This window comes from Diabrotica undecimpunctata, chromosome 10, assembly GCF_040954645.1.
Source record: "Diabrotica undecimpunctata isolate CICGRU chromosome 10, icDiaUnde3, whole genome shotgun sequence".
NCBI classification, from domain to species: domain Eukaryota; kingdom Metazoa; phylum Arthropoda; class Insecta; order Coleoptera; family Chrysomelidae; genus Diabrotica; species Diabrotica undecimpunctata.
The window spans coordinates 69802961-69821874 of record NC_092812.1 but is presented as its reverse complement, the minus strand read 5'-3'; the positions used below and the strand labels follow the sequence as shown (position 1 = coordinate 69821874).

The 18914-nt window shown below is 36.3% G+C and overlaps 1 protein-coding gene across 2 annotated transcripts in view; it reads left to right on the top strand.

Moving 5' to 3' along the window:
• The window catches only part of LOC140452359 (E3 ubiquitin-protein ligase KCMF1-like), a 35402-nt gene that overhangs the window by 11171 nt on the left and 5317 nt on the right, over window positions 1–18914 (top strand). For both annotated transcript variants that reach the window (XM_072546566.1, XM_072546565.1), the window contains exons 4-5: window positions 4247–4488; window positions 7275–7354. In XM_072546566.1, coding sequence (XP_072402667.1) covers window positions 4247–4488; window positions 7275–7354 — 322 coding nt within the window. The remainder of the gene's footprint in view (window positions 1–4246; window positions 4489–7274; window positions 7355–18914) is intronic.

Below are 18914 nucleotides of genomic sequence, written 5' to 3'. Positions count from 1 at the left end.
TGATTATTTTTAACAATTTCGTTATGTTTAATAGCATTTTCGCGTTGGGCATTATCTAATGAAACATAGATATTTTGTTTTCCAAATAAATCTAATTCAATCTGGCTGTATGTATGATCTTTCGAAATATCATGTTTCTGTAACGCCCTTTAAATTATCGTAACCAGATTCACACTATGAATTTTGATGTTTGCCCTTATTTGTCGAAAATAAGATGCAAGGCCAACAAAAAAGTTTGTTTTTTATTTCACTTCCGATAAGCCATGAGTACTTGCTGTACCAATTATCCGAAAACAACACAACTTCCTGCAACCTTTAGGAAAATCCAACACATTTTCAAAGTAGAGTGCTCGGAAAAAAGGATATCTCAGGTTCTACTGGACTAAATTCTCTCTTTCGTTTTTTTTAAACTGGGATACAACGTTAAAATAGTCATATTTATCGTATTTTCATTGCAAAATTATCCAAAACAAAGCAGCTAATAACTAGGAGATGTACAAATCTTTTCTAAATCACCTTTTTATTATTTTTTATTTAGTTCTTTAAAATATAATTATATTAACTAAATGTTATTTATAAAGATTATTAAATTGCTATTTATAAACAATTTTTCCATATATTCTTATGAAATTTGAACAAATCAGTTTTTTATTATTAAAAAAATTATTTTTAGAACCAAAAATAGTATATTATAATATTATATTATTATTATTCTTCTTCTTCAAGTTCCGCTCCTATCGGAGATTGGAAATCATTCTGGCAATTATAATTTTGTTGGTTACGCGCCTGAATAGTTCAGTTGAACTGCATCCAAACCATTCATGGAGATTGCGTAGCCACGAGATTTTACGTCTTCCTATGCTTCTTCTGCCTTTGATTTTACCCTGCATTATATTCCTTAGTAGTTCGTATTTTTCACCTCTCATGATGTGCCCCAAGTATTCCAATTTCCTGATTTTTATGGAATTTAAAACTTCGCATTGTTTTCCTAGTTGTTCGAGAACTTGTTCGTTTGTTTTGCGATCCATCCATGATATTTTCAAAATACGTCGGTAACACCACATTTCAAATGCTTCAAGTTTTTTAATGTTGGATTTTTTAAGTGTCCAAGCTTCAACCCCATACAAAAGGGTAGAGAATATATAGCATCGAAGCATTCTTATTCGGAGCGATATATTGATAACGCGATTACAAAAAAGTTTTCTCATTCTATTAAAAGTTGACCGTGCAATTTCAGTGCGGCATCTTATTTCTTTTGTCTGATCAGTATCTTCTGTGATCCATGCTCCAAGATATTTGTACGAAGATATTTGTTCAATTTCTGTAGCATCTAGTACTAGCTTAACTTTGATGTTTTGTGCTTTTGTAAATACCATGAACTTGGTTTTCTTCAAATTTATTTTTAGTCCATAATCGTTGCCATATATATTTAGTTGTTCAGCAAGGTGTTGCAGTTATTCTAGTGTTCCTGCCAGAAGGACGGTGTCGTCAGCATATCTTATGTTATTTTTCACCGTTTATTATAAGGCCCTCACTGACCTCGGCAAGCGCTAATTCTGAGATGGCTTCACTGTATAAATTGAATAACAAGGGTGATAAAATACACCCTTGGCGGACCCCACGGCGAATCTGGATATCCTCGGTCAGTGTATTTTCAACTTTCACTTTTGCTGTTTGGTTCCAATAGAGGTTACATATGATTCTAATGTCTCTACTGTCTATGTTTTTATTTAATAAAATTTCTTTAAGCCGATTATGCTGCACTCTGTCAAATGCCTTCTCAAAATCAATGAAACATGCATATACTTCCTGATTTATGTCTAAGCATCTCTGCGAAAGAACACTTACTGCAAACAGTGCATCTCGTGTTCCCAGTCCTTTCCTAAACTCCATTTGTGTATTACTTATGCCTTCATCTAATTTTCTTATGTATTCTATTGTGAATTACTTTTAAAAATAATTTCAAGACATGACTCATTAAGGCTATGGTGCGATGTTCATTGCACTCCTTTGCATTGGCTTTTTTGGGTAGCAGTATGAATGTTGATTGGAGCCATTCTTTAGGTATACCTGTTCTATATTATGGTATTGAATAGATCCAAAAGAAGATCAATAGATTCAGTATTCACACTTTTGAGTAATTCGATAGGAACTTCATCAGTCCCGGGAGATTTACCACATTTAGCTTGTTTCATTGCATATTCAATTTCTTCTCGTATAATGTCAGGCCCAGTATCATCCTTAAATTCTTTTGGTGCTTCTGTTCTCTCTTTGTCTTCAAAAAGTTGTGCTATATATTGTGTCCATCTCTGCATTTTTTGGTTTATATCTGTTATAAGTGCACCATTTTCATCTGATTAGAAATTATAACTTCTTAAATATCTTATTTGTGGTTTCGACACCGTATATGTGTATATAGCAGTCGCGAAACTCTGCGCGGCGCGAAATTAACCATTAAAAAGCAATGGGTTACTATAAAGATCTGATAAAATGGTGTTTCAGATTTAATTTGAAGATTGATGAACTTAAAATATTAATTTTTCACTAAGTTCTCGAGCCTATGCTTTATATGACCGAAAATGGCTATGTTCGCGCTTTTTAAGATCTTAAATTGTTTATATGATGTAATCTTGATGATTCTCTCTCCTGTTGCCGACAAGAATGTAGCGTAGAATAATTTTTAAATAATTTTAAACTGTTTGTCCTTGTTTTAGTGTAGTGTTATGTACAATTTATGTTTAAATTCATGTTTATTACATTCTGCGCTTGCTGGATAGTCCAAATTTGACGAAATGCCCCTGATGATGCTGTAGAAAGCGAAAGTACTTGGGCAAGATTTGATTATTAAAATTGTGCTCGATATTTGCCTTTAATTTTTTCAAAACTATTTAAGTTACGGACAAGATAATGAGTTTGACTAGATATGCCTCTTAAATTACCTTGATTTAACGAATGCTCCGATTCATCATGTCCCCTAAATGATAATTCCTGACAACTTTACAATATCAATTAAACGACTTAAAACTGTTTGATTATTTTTGACAATTTCATTATGTTTAATAGCATTTTCGCGTTGGGCATTATCTAACGAAACATAGATATTTTGTTTTCCAAATAAATCTAATTTTTTGATTTTGACTTTTTGATTGTTTGTTTAAGAATAGTTTCACTAAAAAATTGCTGAATTTCTAGATGAGAGTCTTTTTGTAATATTTCATAGTACTTATACATTTCAACTGTCAAACCCATCTATACAGTTGTGACGAGTAAAAATCTAAGCTAATCGGCCTACATTAAAAACTGTTCAATTTAAGTTTCATGATTTTGTCAATACCATACCTTTTATTTACCTTTGATCTAATGACCTACTGATTATTATTACTCATTCAGTAACACTTTATAATACAAAGTGAACTGTACTTATCAATACATTTTTGCTACTTATCAAATGTAAATAGTTGATTGTAGATAAACTGGACATTAATTAGCATGTAATATTAATAGTATTTTATATATAGTGAGGGGCAAAGTTATGGAATAAATTAATGTGTATATATTAAGCATAAAAGCATAAACATTTATGTTTTACAATAAAAATTACCTCAAATATTACTTAAAAAAATATCAAAAATTGAAAAAAATGTTTAAACAAGTTAGATGGTTTATTTAACAATTTCTTTATTTAAATACATTTAAAAAGTATCGGGTGGTCCAATAAGCCGATCTCTCGGCTATATAAGAGAAACTATTCATGTTATAACTTTAGGAGAAAAAATTCCTTATTAAAAGTGGTCAAGAGAAATTGCTGGAAATAATTTTCAAGTTTCTGGGTTAACCGCTAGGGGGCGTAACCTGTGAAGAAAAATTTGAAAACCAGTTTTTTGTGAAATATGCCCAATTCTACCAAGTGTTAAATAAGTAAACTAGAAAGAGGCTTAAATTCCGCACAAAGTTGTTTAAGTACTTTTTTTTTATTTTTTCAAATAAAGGGAGGGGGAGAGTTGGAAAGTATTTGTGGATAAATACCTATAATGTTGGTTTAGATCAACCGATTTTAACGAAATTAGTGTCATTAAGTTCATTCTGATTCACTCTAATGTTATTATTAGATCGGTTTTAATAGTTTGTTGTTAATTTATACTGCAGAAATCTGTCTTCCAACAGGAGCTACTCGTTTACCTTCTTTTCTGTTTTTTTTGCCAGGGTCGGATTTAAGTTCAATTACTCTATTTGTATTATTTTTTAGGTCTGTCCACTTTGCGCTGCAATGCCAGGCGGTGACCCAAACTTAATGACTGATGATTTCTCTGGCCATTTAACTTTGGAACATCGTACTGGTGCCAGAGATTTAATTTCTTTTTTGGATGAACCAGTAGGAACTAGGCATAATGTTAGACGCATTCCACATAATACATCTCATGGCACCACTCATTTGGGTCGGGGTGCAACCGCTGCTTTAAGACCAAGAAGAAGCAATATGCATTTTGGGTAAGTTAATAATAAATAGTGTATATATATACAGGGTGAGTCATGAGGAACTTTACATACTTCTACCATATGTAGAGTCCCTCAGGGAGCATATCATGTGGCCACTAAAAAATGTCAACTCCTCTTCTTTATTAATTAACAGGGTGATTTGGGTAATTGACCATTTATTTCATTTTACTGTAGTGTTTATACGGCTCATTTGATTTTTTTAATTTTTGCATGATACAGTACACTACTATCAAGCATTCGACTGGTATTAGCTAAACTAAAAAATTCCAGGACTGGCTTTGGAAAAATTAATGTAGGGATTCGTATTAAATATTACACCCTGTATAAATTTTTTTTAAAATGCAATAAGTGATTTTCAAACTACATAAATAGCCAATGAAAACGACATATGCGACAATGTTGTCGCACTTTTATTAAATTTTTAGTGAACGATCAAATCTTACCAAAAATAGAACAACCATAATGAAGTATCAAATTATAAGGTATTAATTTAAACAAATGTTATAAATTTCAAACATTTTAATTAAAATGAGTTCCTACAACATAATCTAATACGTAGAAAATTAACATCTTTACTGTCACTTTGTATTATCTCTACGATAGAATCAATTGTTTTTCAATTTTAAATTTTTACTCATAGATCGTATTGGGGCATTATTTTCGATAAATAATAAATTAAATTGATTAAAAAGTCAAACCTCTTGTATGTGTTAGTTTTTGTTGATTGTAAATGATTAAAATTTTATGTCAAATAATAATACATTGCATCAACTGTACTAAATAAAAATAAATCTAAAAAAGTTTAAAATGAAGGTTGGCGTTGACCTTTGACGTTTCTTGATATTTTATACCCATTGTCATTATCAATTGTTATTTATGTGTACAAGAATACATATTTCTTCTGTCATATCTACGTTAAGTACATTGTGCTAGTTTTGGTAGAGCTTTTGTTACTTTCGTTCAAAATGCCACATCAGTTTTCGACCACAGAATATGCAGACATAATATTTGTTTATGGATTCTGTAATGGGAATGGTAGGGCTGCTAGTAGAGAATATCGCAGGAGATTTCCTAATCGTCGAACTCCCAGTCATCCAACATTTGGGTCAGTTTTTAATTATTTGCGAGAAAATGGCACTTTTCCTAGTGGAACAACAGAGCGACATGTAGATGAAGCGCAGGAAGATGACATTATGGACGCCGTTACTATGAACCCTACAATAAGCACTAAACAAGTAAGTCGAGAACTCAATGTTACTCAATCAAAAGTAAGTAGAGTCTTACAAAAAAATAATCTATACCCATATCACATTCAAATGGTTCAGCAACTACATGCTGGAGATGAGATCGATAGGTTGGAATTTTGTAGATGGATTAACAATAATCGACCAACGCTATACAGGACACTATTTACAGATGAAGCCCAATTTACCAGACATGGGATAAATAATTCACGACATTCACATGTTAGGGCAGAAGAAAATCCCCATGCTATTCGAGAACGTCGTTCTCAGTTAAGGTTTTCGATTAACGTGTGGATTGGTGTCATAAATAACCAATTAGTAGGTCCTCACTTTTTTGATGGTCCTTTAACAGGGCAGGTCTATTTGAACTTTCTACAAAATATTTTGCCGAATTTGCTTGCCAACGCGAACGTTGCTATCCGAGGGATGTATTTTCAGCATGATGGGGCACCCCCACACTTTTTACTGGCAGTGAGACAACATCTCAATAATGTTTATGGCAACAGGTGGATAGGAAGTGCAGGTCCTATTTCGTGGCCTTCAAGATCCCCTGATTTCAATCCCGTTGATTACCATATTTGGGGACGATTGAAGCAACTAGTTTACGCAGTGAATATTAATAACCGACAACAATTAATTGATAGAATTATACATTGTTGTAATACTATTAGAAACGATCCACAGAGTATCCGTAATTCAATACGTCAATTAACAATTCGGCAACAAAAATGTGTACAGGCTGCAGGGTTCCATTTCGAAAATCTATTTTGAATTATTTTTATTTTGTTACCATTATTGTATCTTTTCCAGTTCTAATTTATGGGTTTATCATAACTATGTACATATTTTTAGTTTTTTTTTAAATTGTTCTTCGTTATTGTTAGTAGTTACTGTTTTTTGTTGTGCAGTGACTCAGTTTATCATTTCAATTAAAATGTTTGAAATTTATAACATTTGTTTAAATTAATTACCTTATAATTTGATACTTCATTATGGTTGTTCTATTTTTGGTAAGATTTGATCGTTCACTAAAAATTTAATAAAAGTGCGACAACATTGTCGCATATGTCGTTTTCATTGGCTATTTATGTAGTTTGAAAATCACTTATTGCATTTTAAAAAAAATATATATAGGGTGTAATATTTAATACGAATCCCTAAATTAATTTTTCCAAAGCCAGTCCTGGAATTTTTTTAGTTTAACTAATACCAGTCGAATGCTTGATAGTAGTGTACTGTATCATGCAAAAATTAAAAAAATCAAATGAGCCGTATAAACACTACAGTAAAATGAAATAAAAGGTCAATTACACAAATCACCCTGTTAATTAATAAAGAAGAGGAGTTGACATTTTTTAGTGGCCACATGATATGCTCCCTGAGGGACTCTACATATGGTAGAAGTATGTAAAGTTCCTCATGACTCACCCTGTATATATATATATATATATATATATATATATATATAAATATATATATATATATATATATATATATATATAATATTTGTTTTCATTACTTCGTTGTTCTTAGCTCTGGAGGATTGTCGTCTTCATCCCCTTCTTCAAGAGATTCGGTGGATCCAATAGCAGAACTTTTATCTCAGTTATCCGGTAAGTTATTGGACATTACAGTAAGTAAATCAATATATGCATCATATGCTAACAATACAAAAAACTGGAAAACCAATCTTGTCAATTTCTTCTCATTTTCTTCCATTTATTTAGCATCCAAATGTATCAGTTCAAGAATAAAATGAAACTTATATGTGTGATTAGTTTAAACTTTTATAATACTTTTGCTTAAAATTCGGTACTAGGAACTTAATTGTACTGCACTCATATCCATATCTTCATCTTCATTATCATCAGCTTTCACGGGTTAGGTTCTCTGCCTGTTCCGTTCCGTCACTCCACCTCTTCCTGGGTGTTTAAATTCAAATATGGTTGTGTGAACTAATCAATACATTTGTCCTCCCTGTATTCCAACGATCCCTATTGTACCTCTCGGGCTCGTGAAATGCATTTCGCTAAACACACAAGAGCGTAAGTCGTTAAGAGGGAAAGACGCAACCCGACAGTGAACCAATGCACTCATATTGAATTCGTTTTGTTCGTTGTTTCGCAAAGTAGTGTAAATCATAGTAATTAGCGGTAAGTTCACCTAGTTTTACCTGAACCAAAATATTTGAAAAACTATGACAAAGACTTAAAAGCGAAATTAACTTTACGACATAATATTAAAACAGTGTCAGAATCGTACTATAAAGTCTAGAAGAAAAGAAAGTATGCACCGCAGCATTTTTGAACATAGAAAAAGCATTCGACCGTGTATGGCGTCATGGACTACTTTACAAGTTAAAAAACTCCGTTCCTACCAATTACTACATAGTTTTCAAATCCTAGCCAGTAATCACTTTTTCCAATTTAAGTCTTATTATCTTGAAACATCTACCCACCATCCATTAAAATCTGGTGTACCACACGGTAGTCTGCTGAACAAGATCTGAACAATTGGAAGAATGGTTCACAAAATGATGGATAAACCTTAATCCAACCAAATCAACATTCATAAATTTTACAATAAGTCACCTTGAATGACTTAGTGTAATAATAAATGGTAATATTCTACAAAAAAAAATGAGTAAATATTTAGGACTAACATTGGATTTAAAACTAATGTTACATACTATTATGCACACAAAAAGAGACAAATTGATAATCAGACAGATGCAATGGCTCATAGACAAGAAATTCAAACTTAAACTGGAAAAAAAAGATCCTCATTTAGAAATACATCACTACATACATTCGATATTCGACATACGATATTCAGTTATGAGGATTCACCAAGCAATCCAACTCCAAGATTATACGAGTCAAAAATACTACATAAAATTCTCCCAAACTCCATACCAGGTATCGAACAAAACTATCCATGACTGAAGATTCCCCCTGTTGAAGATGAAATCTGTTCCTTTAGCAGCAGTTGCTTCCAAAAACTCACCGACCATCAAAACGAAAGATTAATTGTCTAACTTTAAGCAATATGCAGAAGGCTAAGCAGGAAACGACCAACTGATTTGCAGTAACAAACTCTCCCTCCAACTACTGTAAATATCATATTAACTTATTGCTTTTGTAATTTGAGCAGGTTATAAATTCAATACAAATTTTATTGTTTGTTTAGTATGTCTAGTTTATATAGGACCATTTGCGATTTTCTTTGCTCGTTGCTACTATAAGTGGAAAGTAGTTTTTCCATTTTCTAATTAAGTCATCCATATACAAGTTGAAAGGAATTGATGATAGAACAACCTTGCCTAACCCGTTGGTTTATTTTTATGAGCGCTAATGCTTCGACATTAGACAATCTTGACAAACCTAAAGCTAAGATTAATACTATTACAAGAATTAATATTAAACTCAACAGGCTTCTGGGTTGAACCGCGTCGATTATCACTGTGTCGATTATCTCAACCGTTTGCTGTTCCCAGTAGCAGTAATGCATTGATTAGTGATCAGTGTAGTAGTGTCGGGGGCTCGGGATACAGAGACTCGGAAGCCATGAGGAAAACATCAAAGAGGACGTCGCAAGCTCGGCGCAGTTATAATCGAGGCGGTTCAACCCGAAAACCTGTTGAGTTTAATATTAATTGTTGTAATAGTATCAATCTTAGCTTTAGCTTTAATTGTATTAACCTCGGAAATCAATTTTCCTCATTGAAATTAATTGAAATGTCATTAATCCGTTCCAGCTCTCAAAACACCACCTCAGTTGTTTTTGTTAGTGTTTTTAAATAAACAAAATGTATTTACAAGAAAAAACATTTATTTATAAATAACAAATACTAATTCTATAAAAACAGAAAAAGTGAATTGCTTACGGAAGCGCTTAATTTTCGTCACTGGTCTTTGCTTTTTTCATCACGCTTTATTTGTTTGTCACGCTTTCACAAGGAGGTTTGTTTCTTCCTCCATTTCAGGATATTGCGGAAATGAGTTAGGCAAATTTCGTTGAACAACTCCGATGCACAACCAGTTGCAACTTTTTCAGGGTCATTTTTATCCACGAACTCTACAACTTTCTGCCACATTCCCAGGATCTCTTGTAGCACCTCCTCCATCTTTGGCTCCTCTTCAAAACCAATTTTTCGCTGAACCACCGAATGCTGCTGCGAATTTATATCGTGTAACTCCTCGGTTGTCAGCTCCTGAGACTGTTCCTCGAAGAATTCGTTCACACCTCTCATCCACCTCCAAATTTTCCCAGAGTAACAATCTCCTCTACCACTGACACTTCGGGTTCCAATCCTTCGAAGGTCCTTTCAGCTACAGCCTTAGGTCAGAACTTCTTCCATACAGAGATTAAGGTCTTCGTTGTAATACACAGCCAGGCCTGATAAGTTTAAGGCACATCACGATGTTAAAGTGGTCCTTCCAGAACTCTCGAAGGGTAAGGTTTGTGTTCTCCGTCAACTCAAAGCACGCCGAAAAATGTGTTTGTTTACAACTTCTTAGAATTAGAAATCACCTGCTGATCCATGGCTGCAGGATAGGAGTGGTGTTAAGTGGTAGGTAGAGAACCTTTATAAACTTAGTTACTAAGAGCAACTCTTAGTTAATCTTCGAATAAATCATCTTTGAGATTTGGTAGACGAGCAGGGGCATTATCGAGGACGAAAAAGGCTTGCATGGGTAGGTTGTTTTCATGTAGATATTTTTTAACACAAGGGCCAAACACCAGGTTTATTCGCTCCATAAAGAATTTCCTGGCGACCCACGTCTTCGGATTTACCCTCCATATAACATGCAGTTTGTGATGTGATTTTCCGAAAATGGTATACTAGCAGAGGCTTGATTTTGAAGTCGCCACTCGCATTGTTGCAAAGTGCTAGAGGTAATCTATCCTTCATGGGTTTGTGACCCGGCATCGTCTTCTCCTCTGCCGTTATGTAGTCCTATTCGGCACCCTTTTCCAGAAAAGCCCTGTATCGTCAAAGTTAAAGACTTGCTGGTGGATGTATCCTTTGGCTTCTATCAGGTCAGAAAACGTTTTTATGTAAACCTCCGCTGCCTTCACATCTGAATTTGCTGCCTCAGCATGTCTGATGATGGAGTGAATGTCGGTCCCTTTCCTAAAGTTGTCAAAACAGACCCGGCTGGTTTTAAACGAGTCTTCCGTGAAGGTCACCTCCTTCGTAGAGGTGACATCTTCGTGTTCTTGGTATCCATCTGTAACTAGTACAAATAAAAGACAAAAGAAACGGTTTAAATAAAGAACTGTAAAAAGCTTTGTTATTATTTGTAAATATAATGTACCACCAGACAGAACGGAAATAATAGGTAATTGTTCTCTTTCTAATAAGAACGATAACGTATGCCGTTGACTCGAATCGGCGAAGAAGAAGAACGTCGTCGTAGCATTGGAGACTAAAAGTAGTTACTTCGACTGGAGTTGGAGGCAAACTGAAAGAGCCCTCCGGATCGTCCTTCTTTCATTCAGAAATCAGGCTTCAGTCGGGCGACTGACTGAACGTTTTTGAGGCCGTTGTACTGAACGCTTTTCCGAAAATCTTTCGCATCGACGAAAGTCAACAAAATCTTCTTTCCGCGTCTTCTTTTCGGAAGGCGTGGCCTATGTAGGAGGGGCTTCTTGGAGCTTTTTGGGTGTGGCTCCAGGAACATCACACCGATTTGGAGGCTCTAGGTGGTCGGCAGGTTGGAGGTTTCTTCCTTGACTTCAGGTGCTTCCATTGTCTGTAGCTCTGCATCTCTGAAAGGCGGTACAGACCTTATGTCATCGACGTGGATGGTCCAGTTGACGTCTCAGTCCCGGTGGACTTCATAGGCAAGTTCCCTTACTCCTCGGAGTATGGTGTGGGGGCCAGTCCATGTGACGCCAAAGTTCCCTTTTATGTGATTTCTCACGAGTACCTGTTGTCCTAAGAGTTAGGTTGTCGTGTGTTCTTCAGGGAACAGGTTGCGAGCGTAGACTGCCGCCTTGGCTATGGCGGCTGCTACCCTCTCGGCTCGTGCTTCTCTTCTTTTTTCCGCAGTTGTCTCTTCGGATCTCCTTGGGCGATAATTAAGCAGAAGTTCGGCTGGTGTCTCCTCCGTGTCCTCAGGCTGAAAACATGTAATGATGTCGGATATGTAAGTGTCCCATCTGTGATCTTCGTTTGAGGAAACTGTGGCTCTGAGGGCTTTCTTGAGCTTTTGGACGCGTCTCTCCACGGGGTTGGCCAGCTGGTGATACACAGGGCTGAACTCTGCTTGTATTTGATTTCTGGTGAGGAATCTTTCCCAGGAATCCGTTCGAAATTGAGCTGCGTTGTGTGTTATGTCGCACGTACCCATCTGTTGCATACTTCGTCTTGGAGGAAGCTAAGGATGTCCTTCGTCTTTGCTGACGTTGTACATCTGAACTCCACCCAGCTGCTAAGGTAATCCGTAGCTAACAACACGTATCGGTTGCGACTTGTTTTGATTTCAGGGTATGGTCCCATGATGTCGAAGGACACTGTCTCCCATGGATTGGTTGGGAATCTCGGAGTGACTGGGTCCTTCGGTTGTCTGGTTGAAGCCTTGATCGTCGCATAAATTAGGCAGGATCTGACGTACTGCCTGGCGTCCTTTGTTAGCGTGGGCCAGTAGACAGCTCTTTGATGGCTCTAGCTGTCTCTTTGCGGCCTGGGTGGTTCGGCTCCTCATTATCGTGGTATGCTCCTTCCTATTGTCAGGGGTACCACTAGCCTCTTCTATGGTCCAGCTGACATGTAGACCACATCGTCTTCGATTTGGAATTCGGCGATGAGGCTTTCTTCCTTCTTTGTGAGAGGTCCTTTCTCGGAGATTTCCAACCATCTTTGTTTAAATCTAAGCATGTCAGGTTACACCAGGTGTCTTCTACGGATGCGATCTGGTAGTGGCATGCTCCGGAATCCATCTAGGATAGGTTGGTCCTCTCCGGCCTCTTCATCCTCTTCGAGTAGGTATAGAAGGGGAAAGCTGTCGTCGCTGTTGTTGAAGATGGGCCAGGCGATTCTTTCCACTTCCTCTTCAGGATCTTGCTCAGTTTCGGGCTCTCTTTGAGGATTTCTGGACAGATGGTCTGGGAGTTCGTTTTCTTCTCCAGGTATGTGGATGAAAGTTAAACTCTTAGAGTATGAGCGACCATCTTTCTAGTTTTGTCTTGTCCTCCTCGAAGCGGTCCAGCCAGAGTAGAGCCCTGCTATAAGTGTAGAGCGTGAATTTTTGGTCCTGTAGGAAGTGGCAGAACTTGCGTAGTGCCCATACCAGAGCGAGGCACTCCTCGTTGATGTGGTACTTCTTTTCAGCGGGACGGAGTTTGTTGGAGGCGTATGCTATTAACTTGCGGTCGTCTGTTGGACCTTGAAAGAGTACAGCACCCATTCCTTTGTCCGAGGCATCGGTTTGCAGGTTGAATGGTAGGTTGAAGTCTGGACGAATCAGTTCCAGCTTTCCTTGGTTGGCCGTCTTCACTGCTTGGAATACCTGGTCAGCTTGGCTGTTCTATTTGAGCTTCTTTATCTTGGTAAGGTCCGTTAGTGGAGTATTTAGCTCAGCGAACCCCCGGATGAAGTCTCGAAGCCAGCAGACAGTTCCAATGAAGCCTCGGAGTTCTTTCATGGTCCTGGGTGTCTCGAATCCGCTGTCACTTCTGTGGCCCAAGTAGTCAATGTTGTCGGTGGCGAACCTGCATTTCTTCGTGGATACCCATAGTCCATGAGTATGGAGACGTTCCCGTACCAGGCGAAGGTGATTTTGATGTAGCCAGTCTTCGTAGTATACAATGATATTATCCAAGTATACCTTTAGGAAGTTGTCGATGTACCCAGTGAAGACTGTGATCACAAGCTTCTGGAACGCTGCGGTCCATTCTTCAGGCCGAACGGCATGACTGTGAACTCGTAGGCAGAGCCGTCAGGGAAGCTGAACGCTGTCACTGGTTTGGTCTTCCACGTGAAGAGGGATCTTCCAAAAGCCGCTCTTTAAGTATAGGGTGAAGAAGATCTTAGCGCTGTCAAAGCGTCATGGATGGTTCATTAAAGTTGTCAAAATGGGTCAAAATGGAAGGTTCGTTAAAGGTGTCTAAAGGTGCCATGTCGCTGGGTTGGAACTTGCTCTCTTGGCTGTGCAGCATGTAATGCATTTGTTAATCTGTTGTTGATGATCTTTGTGAATATCTTGTATATGATTAGTAGTGGACTTATAGGTCTGAAGTTTTTGATATTCTCTTTGCTACCTTTCTTATGAATGAGAATTATGTTTGCTGTATTCCAGTTGTTTGGTATGCATCGTGATCTTAGGCAATTCGTAAGTATGCTTGCTAAGATTTTCCCGGTTTTCTACCAGCGTATGTAAGTAGTTCCTTACTGTTATGCAATCTATTCCAGCTGCTTTACCGGTTTTCATTTTTGTAATTGTCGATTTTACTTCTTCCGGAAGAACTTGGTTACTGATTGCTTCATTTGTTTAAAGGGCTTTATATAGTTCGCTATCTTTCATTGTATTTTTTATGTTTTTATTCATACTTTTCCTTATTGCTCTCTGCCCCCCTGGCTTGATCCCGAAAGCTACCCAGTTCAGGGCCATTTGAGCCTACGGAGATTGAGGGCCATGATTTGTGTGTATGTTACAAAGCTGCCTCAGTGCGGGTTAATAAGGGTTCGCTGATGTGGTGTGTTCCGATTAAAGGCGCCGAAACCCGCCTTTCATTCTCCTCCTGCTCTGTAAAGTACTAATTTTTTCTAGGACGCAGGGGGTACGATTAGTTGCGAGAGCTGGCTGATTTTTTAGATCAGCTGTGACCCATTCGTCACTATCAGTTAGGCATTTATCGGAGATTCTAGTGGTTTGCTCTTACCAGCAAAAGAGCAAAAGAACAACTCTGATATATATATATATATATATATATATATATATATATATATATATATATATATATATATATATATATATATATATATATATATATATATATATATATGAGCAATATTTTTTTCGACCACTTTTGTAGCGGGGGGTTTGCGGATTTTTACCAAATTTTAGTATATCATTGTACCTTAAAAAAGTAGCATATAGCTATTTTTTAGCTGTCTAGGTGCCCCTGGGCCTGAGGACACATGTTTCTTTAACAAAAAAGTAATAAAGTACATTAAATAGATTGTTAATAAATATACGTCTCTGGTAAGTTATTTAGCATTTAAATTCGTAAATAATTCGTGGATATCTATTTTTCCAGAATAATCAAACAGATGATCGAAATCATTATCGACCACGTGTATTGGCTTACTTATGAAGCAAAAAGCTCAAGTCCCGGGTCAAGAAATTCAATAAGGTAAAGATTGTTGTCTACATAGAGAAGTACTTTATACCCTATCTAAATTTTTATGTAATTTGAGATTATCAGGAAAAAAGACTATCAGATTTCAGATTCATCATCATCAGTAGCTCGACAACCCTTTCTGGGTCCTGGTTTATTCTAGGATTTTCGGTCATTCTGTTCTGTTCCTTGCTTTGTTTTTCCAGTTGGTAATCTTAAGTGTTTTCAGATCTTGTTCCACTTGTTCCATGTATCTAAGTTTGGGTCTTCCCTTTGACCTTCTCCCTACTGGTGTTTGCCTCATTATATGTTTTGGTGTTTCAGTCTCCAACATCCGTTCAACATGGCCCATCCAGCGCAGACGTCCGATCTTTATGGATGTTATGACCTCAGGTTCATTGTATACTGTATATAGTTCAAAATTATATCTTCTGCGCATATGTAATTTTCTTTTACCCCCTTATATATGTGTCTAAGGATTTTTCGTTCAAACGTACCTAATAGGTTCTCATCGCTTTTCGACAGTGTCCATGTCTCTGATCCATATACAAGGACCGGTTTTAGCAGGGTCTTGTATATTTTGCATTTGGTTTTTCTTGTGATGTTGTTAGATCTTAGATGTTTAATTAGTCCATTATATGTTTTATTAGCGATATGTATTCTTCTCTTAACTTCTTCACTGACATTTATCTGCGATCACTAGTGAACCTAGATATGTAAAATTTTTCACGCTTTCAATGTTATAGTCTCTTATTGTCAGATTCTGTAGGTTTCTTTGGCCTGTCGATTTGCTGGCCTTGCAAATGCCAATATTTGTACACTTTTTGTTATTATTGTTCCTCTGGTGTTGATTTTCGAGTCTCTAATTATTTTCTCTAATGTGATGTTGAATAGAATACAAGATAGGGCATCTCCCTGTCGTAGGCCCGTTCTCACATTTGAATTCGAATTTTGCTTTGTACTTTAAGTGTTTCTTTTACTATTTCAATGATTTGAGTTGGAATATTAAACTCTTTCAGTGCATGGATCAGAAATTCTCGATGGATGCTATAATAGGCACTCTCAAAATCAATGAAAAGATGATGTGTATATTAAATTCACTAGTCTTTTCCAAGATTCGCCTCAATACGAAGATCTGATCTATTGTTCCGCATATGGTCCTAATCGGTCATACACAATATTTGACAGTATTTTATATGCCACAGTTAGTAGCGTTATTGCCCGGTAGTTTTTACATTGAAGCTGATCTCCCTTTTTATGTAGTGGGATAATTACAATAGGGAGTCTCCGCCTTCCTTTATTAATTCTGCGCTAATGTTTTCTAATCCAGGTGACTTGTTGTTTTCAGTCTGGTAACTGCTTCTTGCATTTCAGCTACTGAAGGGGGGATTGTTTCTCTGGTATCCGTTTGATCCAGTATAATTCCATCATATAGTGGATCTTTGTTTTTTTCAAACTTTTCGTTGAAGAATTCTGTCCATCTTTGTAGTATTTCACTCTGTTGAGTTACTATATCTCCTTCTTTGTCTCTGCACATCTTTGTTCTTGGTTTAAATTCTTTTCTGCTTTTGTTAAGTTTTTGGTAGAATTTTCTGTTTTCTGATGGGTTATTTAGTTCTTTCATTTCTTGGAGTTCTTTTTCTATGTGTTCTCTTTTCTTTCTGCGATGTATTTTCTTCTCTTCCCTCCTTAGCATTCTATATTCCTCATCTGCCTTTCGTGTTCTATGTCGTTGTTTGAGTCGTTGATATGCATTATTTTTCCTCTCTGTTATGTTACGACACTCTTCATCGAACCACTGTCCTTCAGTTGATTTGAGCTTTTTTTGTAGACCCAGGGTCTCTTTGGCCGCGTCTTGTATGATGTTTTTACACGCTTCCAATTCTCTATTTATATCCTCGTGATTTTGTCTATTTTCTAGCCTTCCTTTTATATATTCTTTGTATTTTGCCTTTTTGCTGTTGTCTGTAGATTTCAGATTAAAAATGATAAAAATGCGATTTTCGTAAAGTCAATGATCGTTTGAAAGATATTAAAAAATCCTTTAATTTCTCCGTGTAGTTAAATTTTGACAATTAATTAAAAATCATAAAACTTATGTTTTGAGGTTTTGTAAATTATTTCATCAAAAATCTGACATTATAACAAAAAGAAATGAGACATTGTGAATTAAAATCGGTTGACTGGGCTAAGAGATATAGCTCTTCAAATATAGGGTAAAAAGGGCTAGTTGTGAGGGATATATCTTAGGCACAGGCACTCCTAGCGGGCTAAAAAAAATAGCTATAGGTTACTTTTTTAAGCTACAATGACATACTAAAATTTGGTAAAAATCCGCGCCACCCCTAAAAAACTGGTGAGTAAAAAAAACTCTACAGTCCCTGTAGACAAGCATCAATTGAGATGCTTTTTGTGCTTGTGTTCATACTATGGCCGCTTCGTAAGAGGATTTGCTGACATTACATAAGCTAACGGAAGCAGACCAGTCTACCAAGGAAGCTTTTGGTAGACTGAAAGACTCCCTCACCACTGCACCAATACTGTCATCACCACATTCCGATGCAAGTTTCATAGTCTACACTGATGCTAGCAACGTGGGTCTATACTGGTTTCAGTTGCTGTTGCTCTGATGAAATAAAAGCCATATATGATGGCAGTGGAGCACAAATTAGTCAAACTTTTCACATCTGAATCGGAATCAATAGAACGATATAATACAGTTATTTCAGTATCTCTACTTCGTCAGCCGTTTGAACTGATTCCGATTCAAACCAAAAAGTCCAACTAATGTCTCCGAAATCCTCCCACTTTCAGTGGTTCGAGCATAGATGTGCACCTCCTTTTAGAAAAACAAAGAACTAAACAATTAAATAAATTGTTTTCTGTCCTCCGGCCTGTCGAAATTTGCAATATTAGTCGTTTTTAGCAAAAACTTGCTATTGCTCTGATGAAATAAAAGCCGTATATTATGGTATTGGAGCACAAATTAGTCAAACTTTTCACGTCTGAATAGAACGATGTAACAGTTATTTTGGTATCTCTATTTCTTCAGCCGTTCGAGCTGATACCGATTCAAACCAAAATGTCCAACTAATGTAATATGTATTTCTTCCATTCTTTGCGGTTTGTGTCAACATATATGCGTCTGTTCATGCCACTCCTGTGGTACCCTGACATAAGCGTTTAATTACCTGTATTGTGATGTATTGGAAATCCTATCTTTTTGGTATGTTCCATAGAAGTTCATGATCAACCTTGTCAAAAGCTTTTGTGTAGCCCACCAAAGCGATATGAGTTAAGTTGAATTCTCTTACCTCTATTAATAGTTTTAACGCAAGTACTCCATCTGTCCATATCATATACATTATATTCACCAATTTATTGTATTATTTATGGGAACTAGCTGTGCAGAGTTCGTAAATGATACGACGCAAAGTTCCGATACAATAGACAAAACATTTAGGTCTGCTTTTAGTGGAAACTTCAGTTTAGTGTATCAACTAGTTCTGATACATTGCATTACACAACACAAGCTAAACAGTGCTAACCTTCATCTGGCAAATCAGTGCTAATCTTCATCCAATAGTTGCAGCTAGAGTGTCAGCGTACGAAAAATCCTGCCAAATTCATTTTCTGAAATTACATTACAGCTAAGTATAATAGATTATAAAACGTAAAGAGAAGGTGAAAACAAAAAATCTATTTCATTCACATATTTTATTGCACAGTTCGTCTTTTCAAAGTTTTTTTCAAATATACATTACATTTACTTGGAAGAAATAACTATATTATATTACATATTTACTACTTATTACAAATATAATG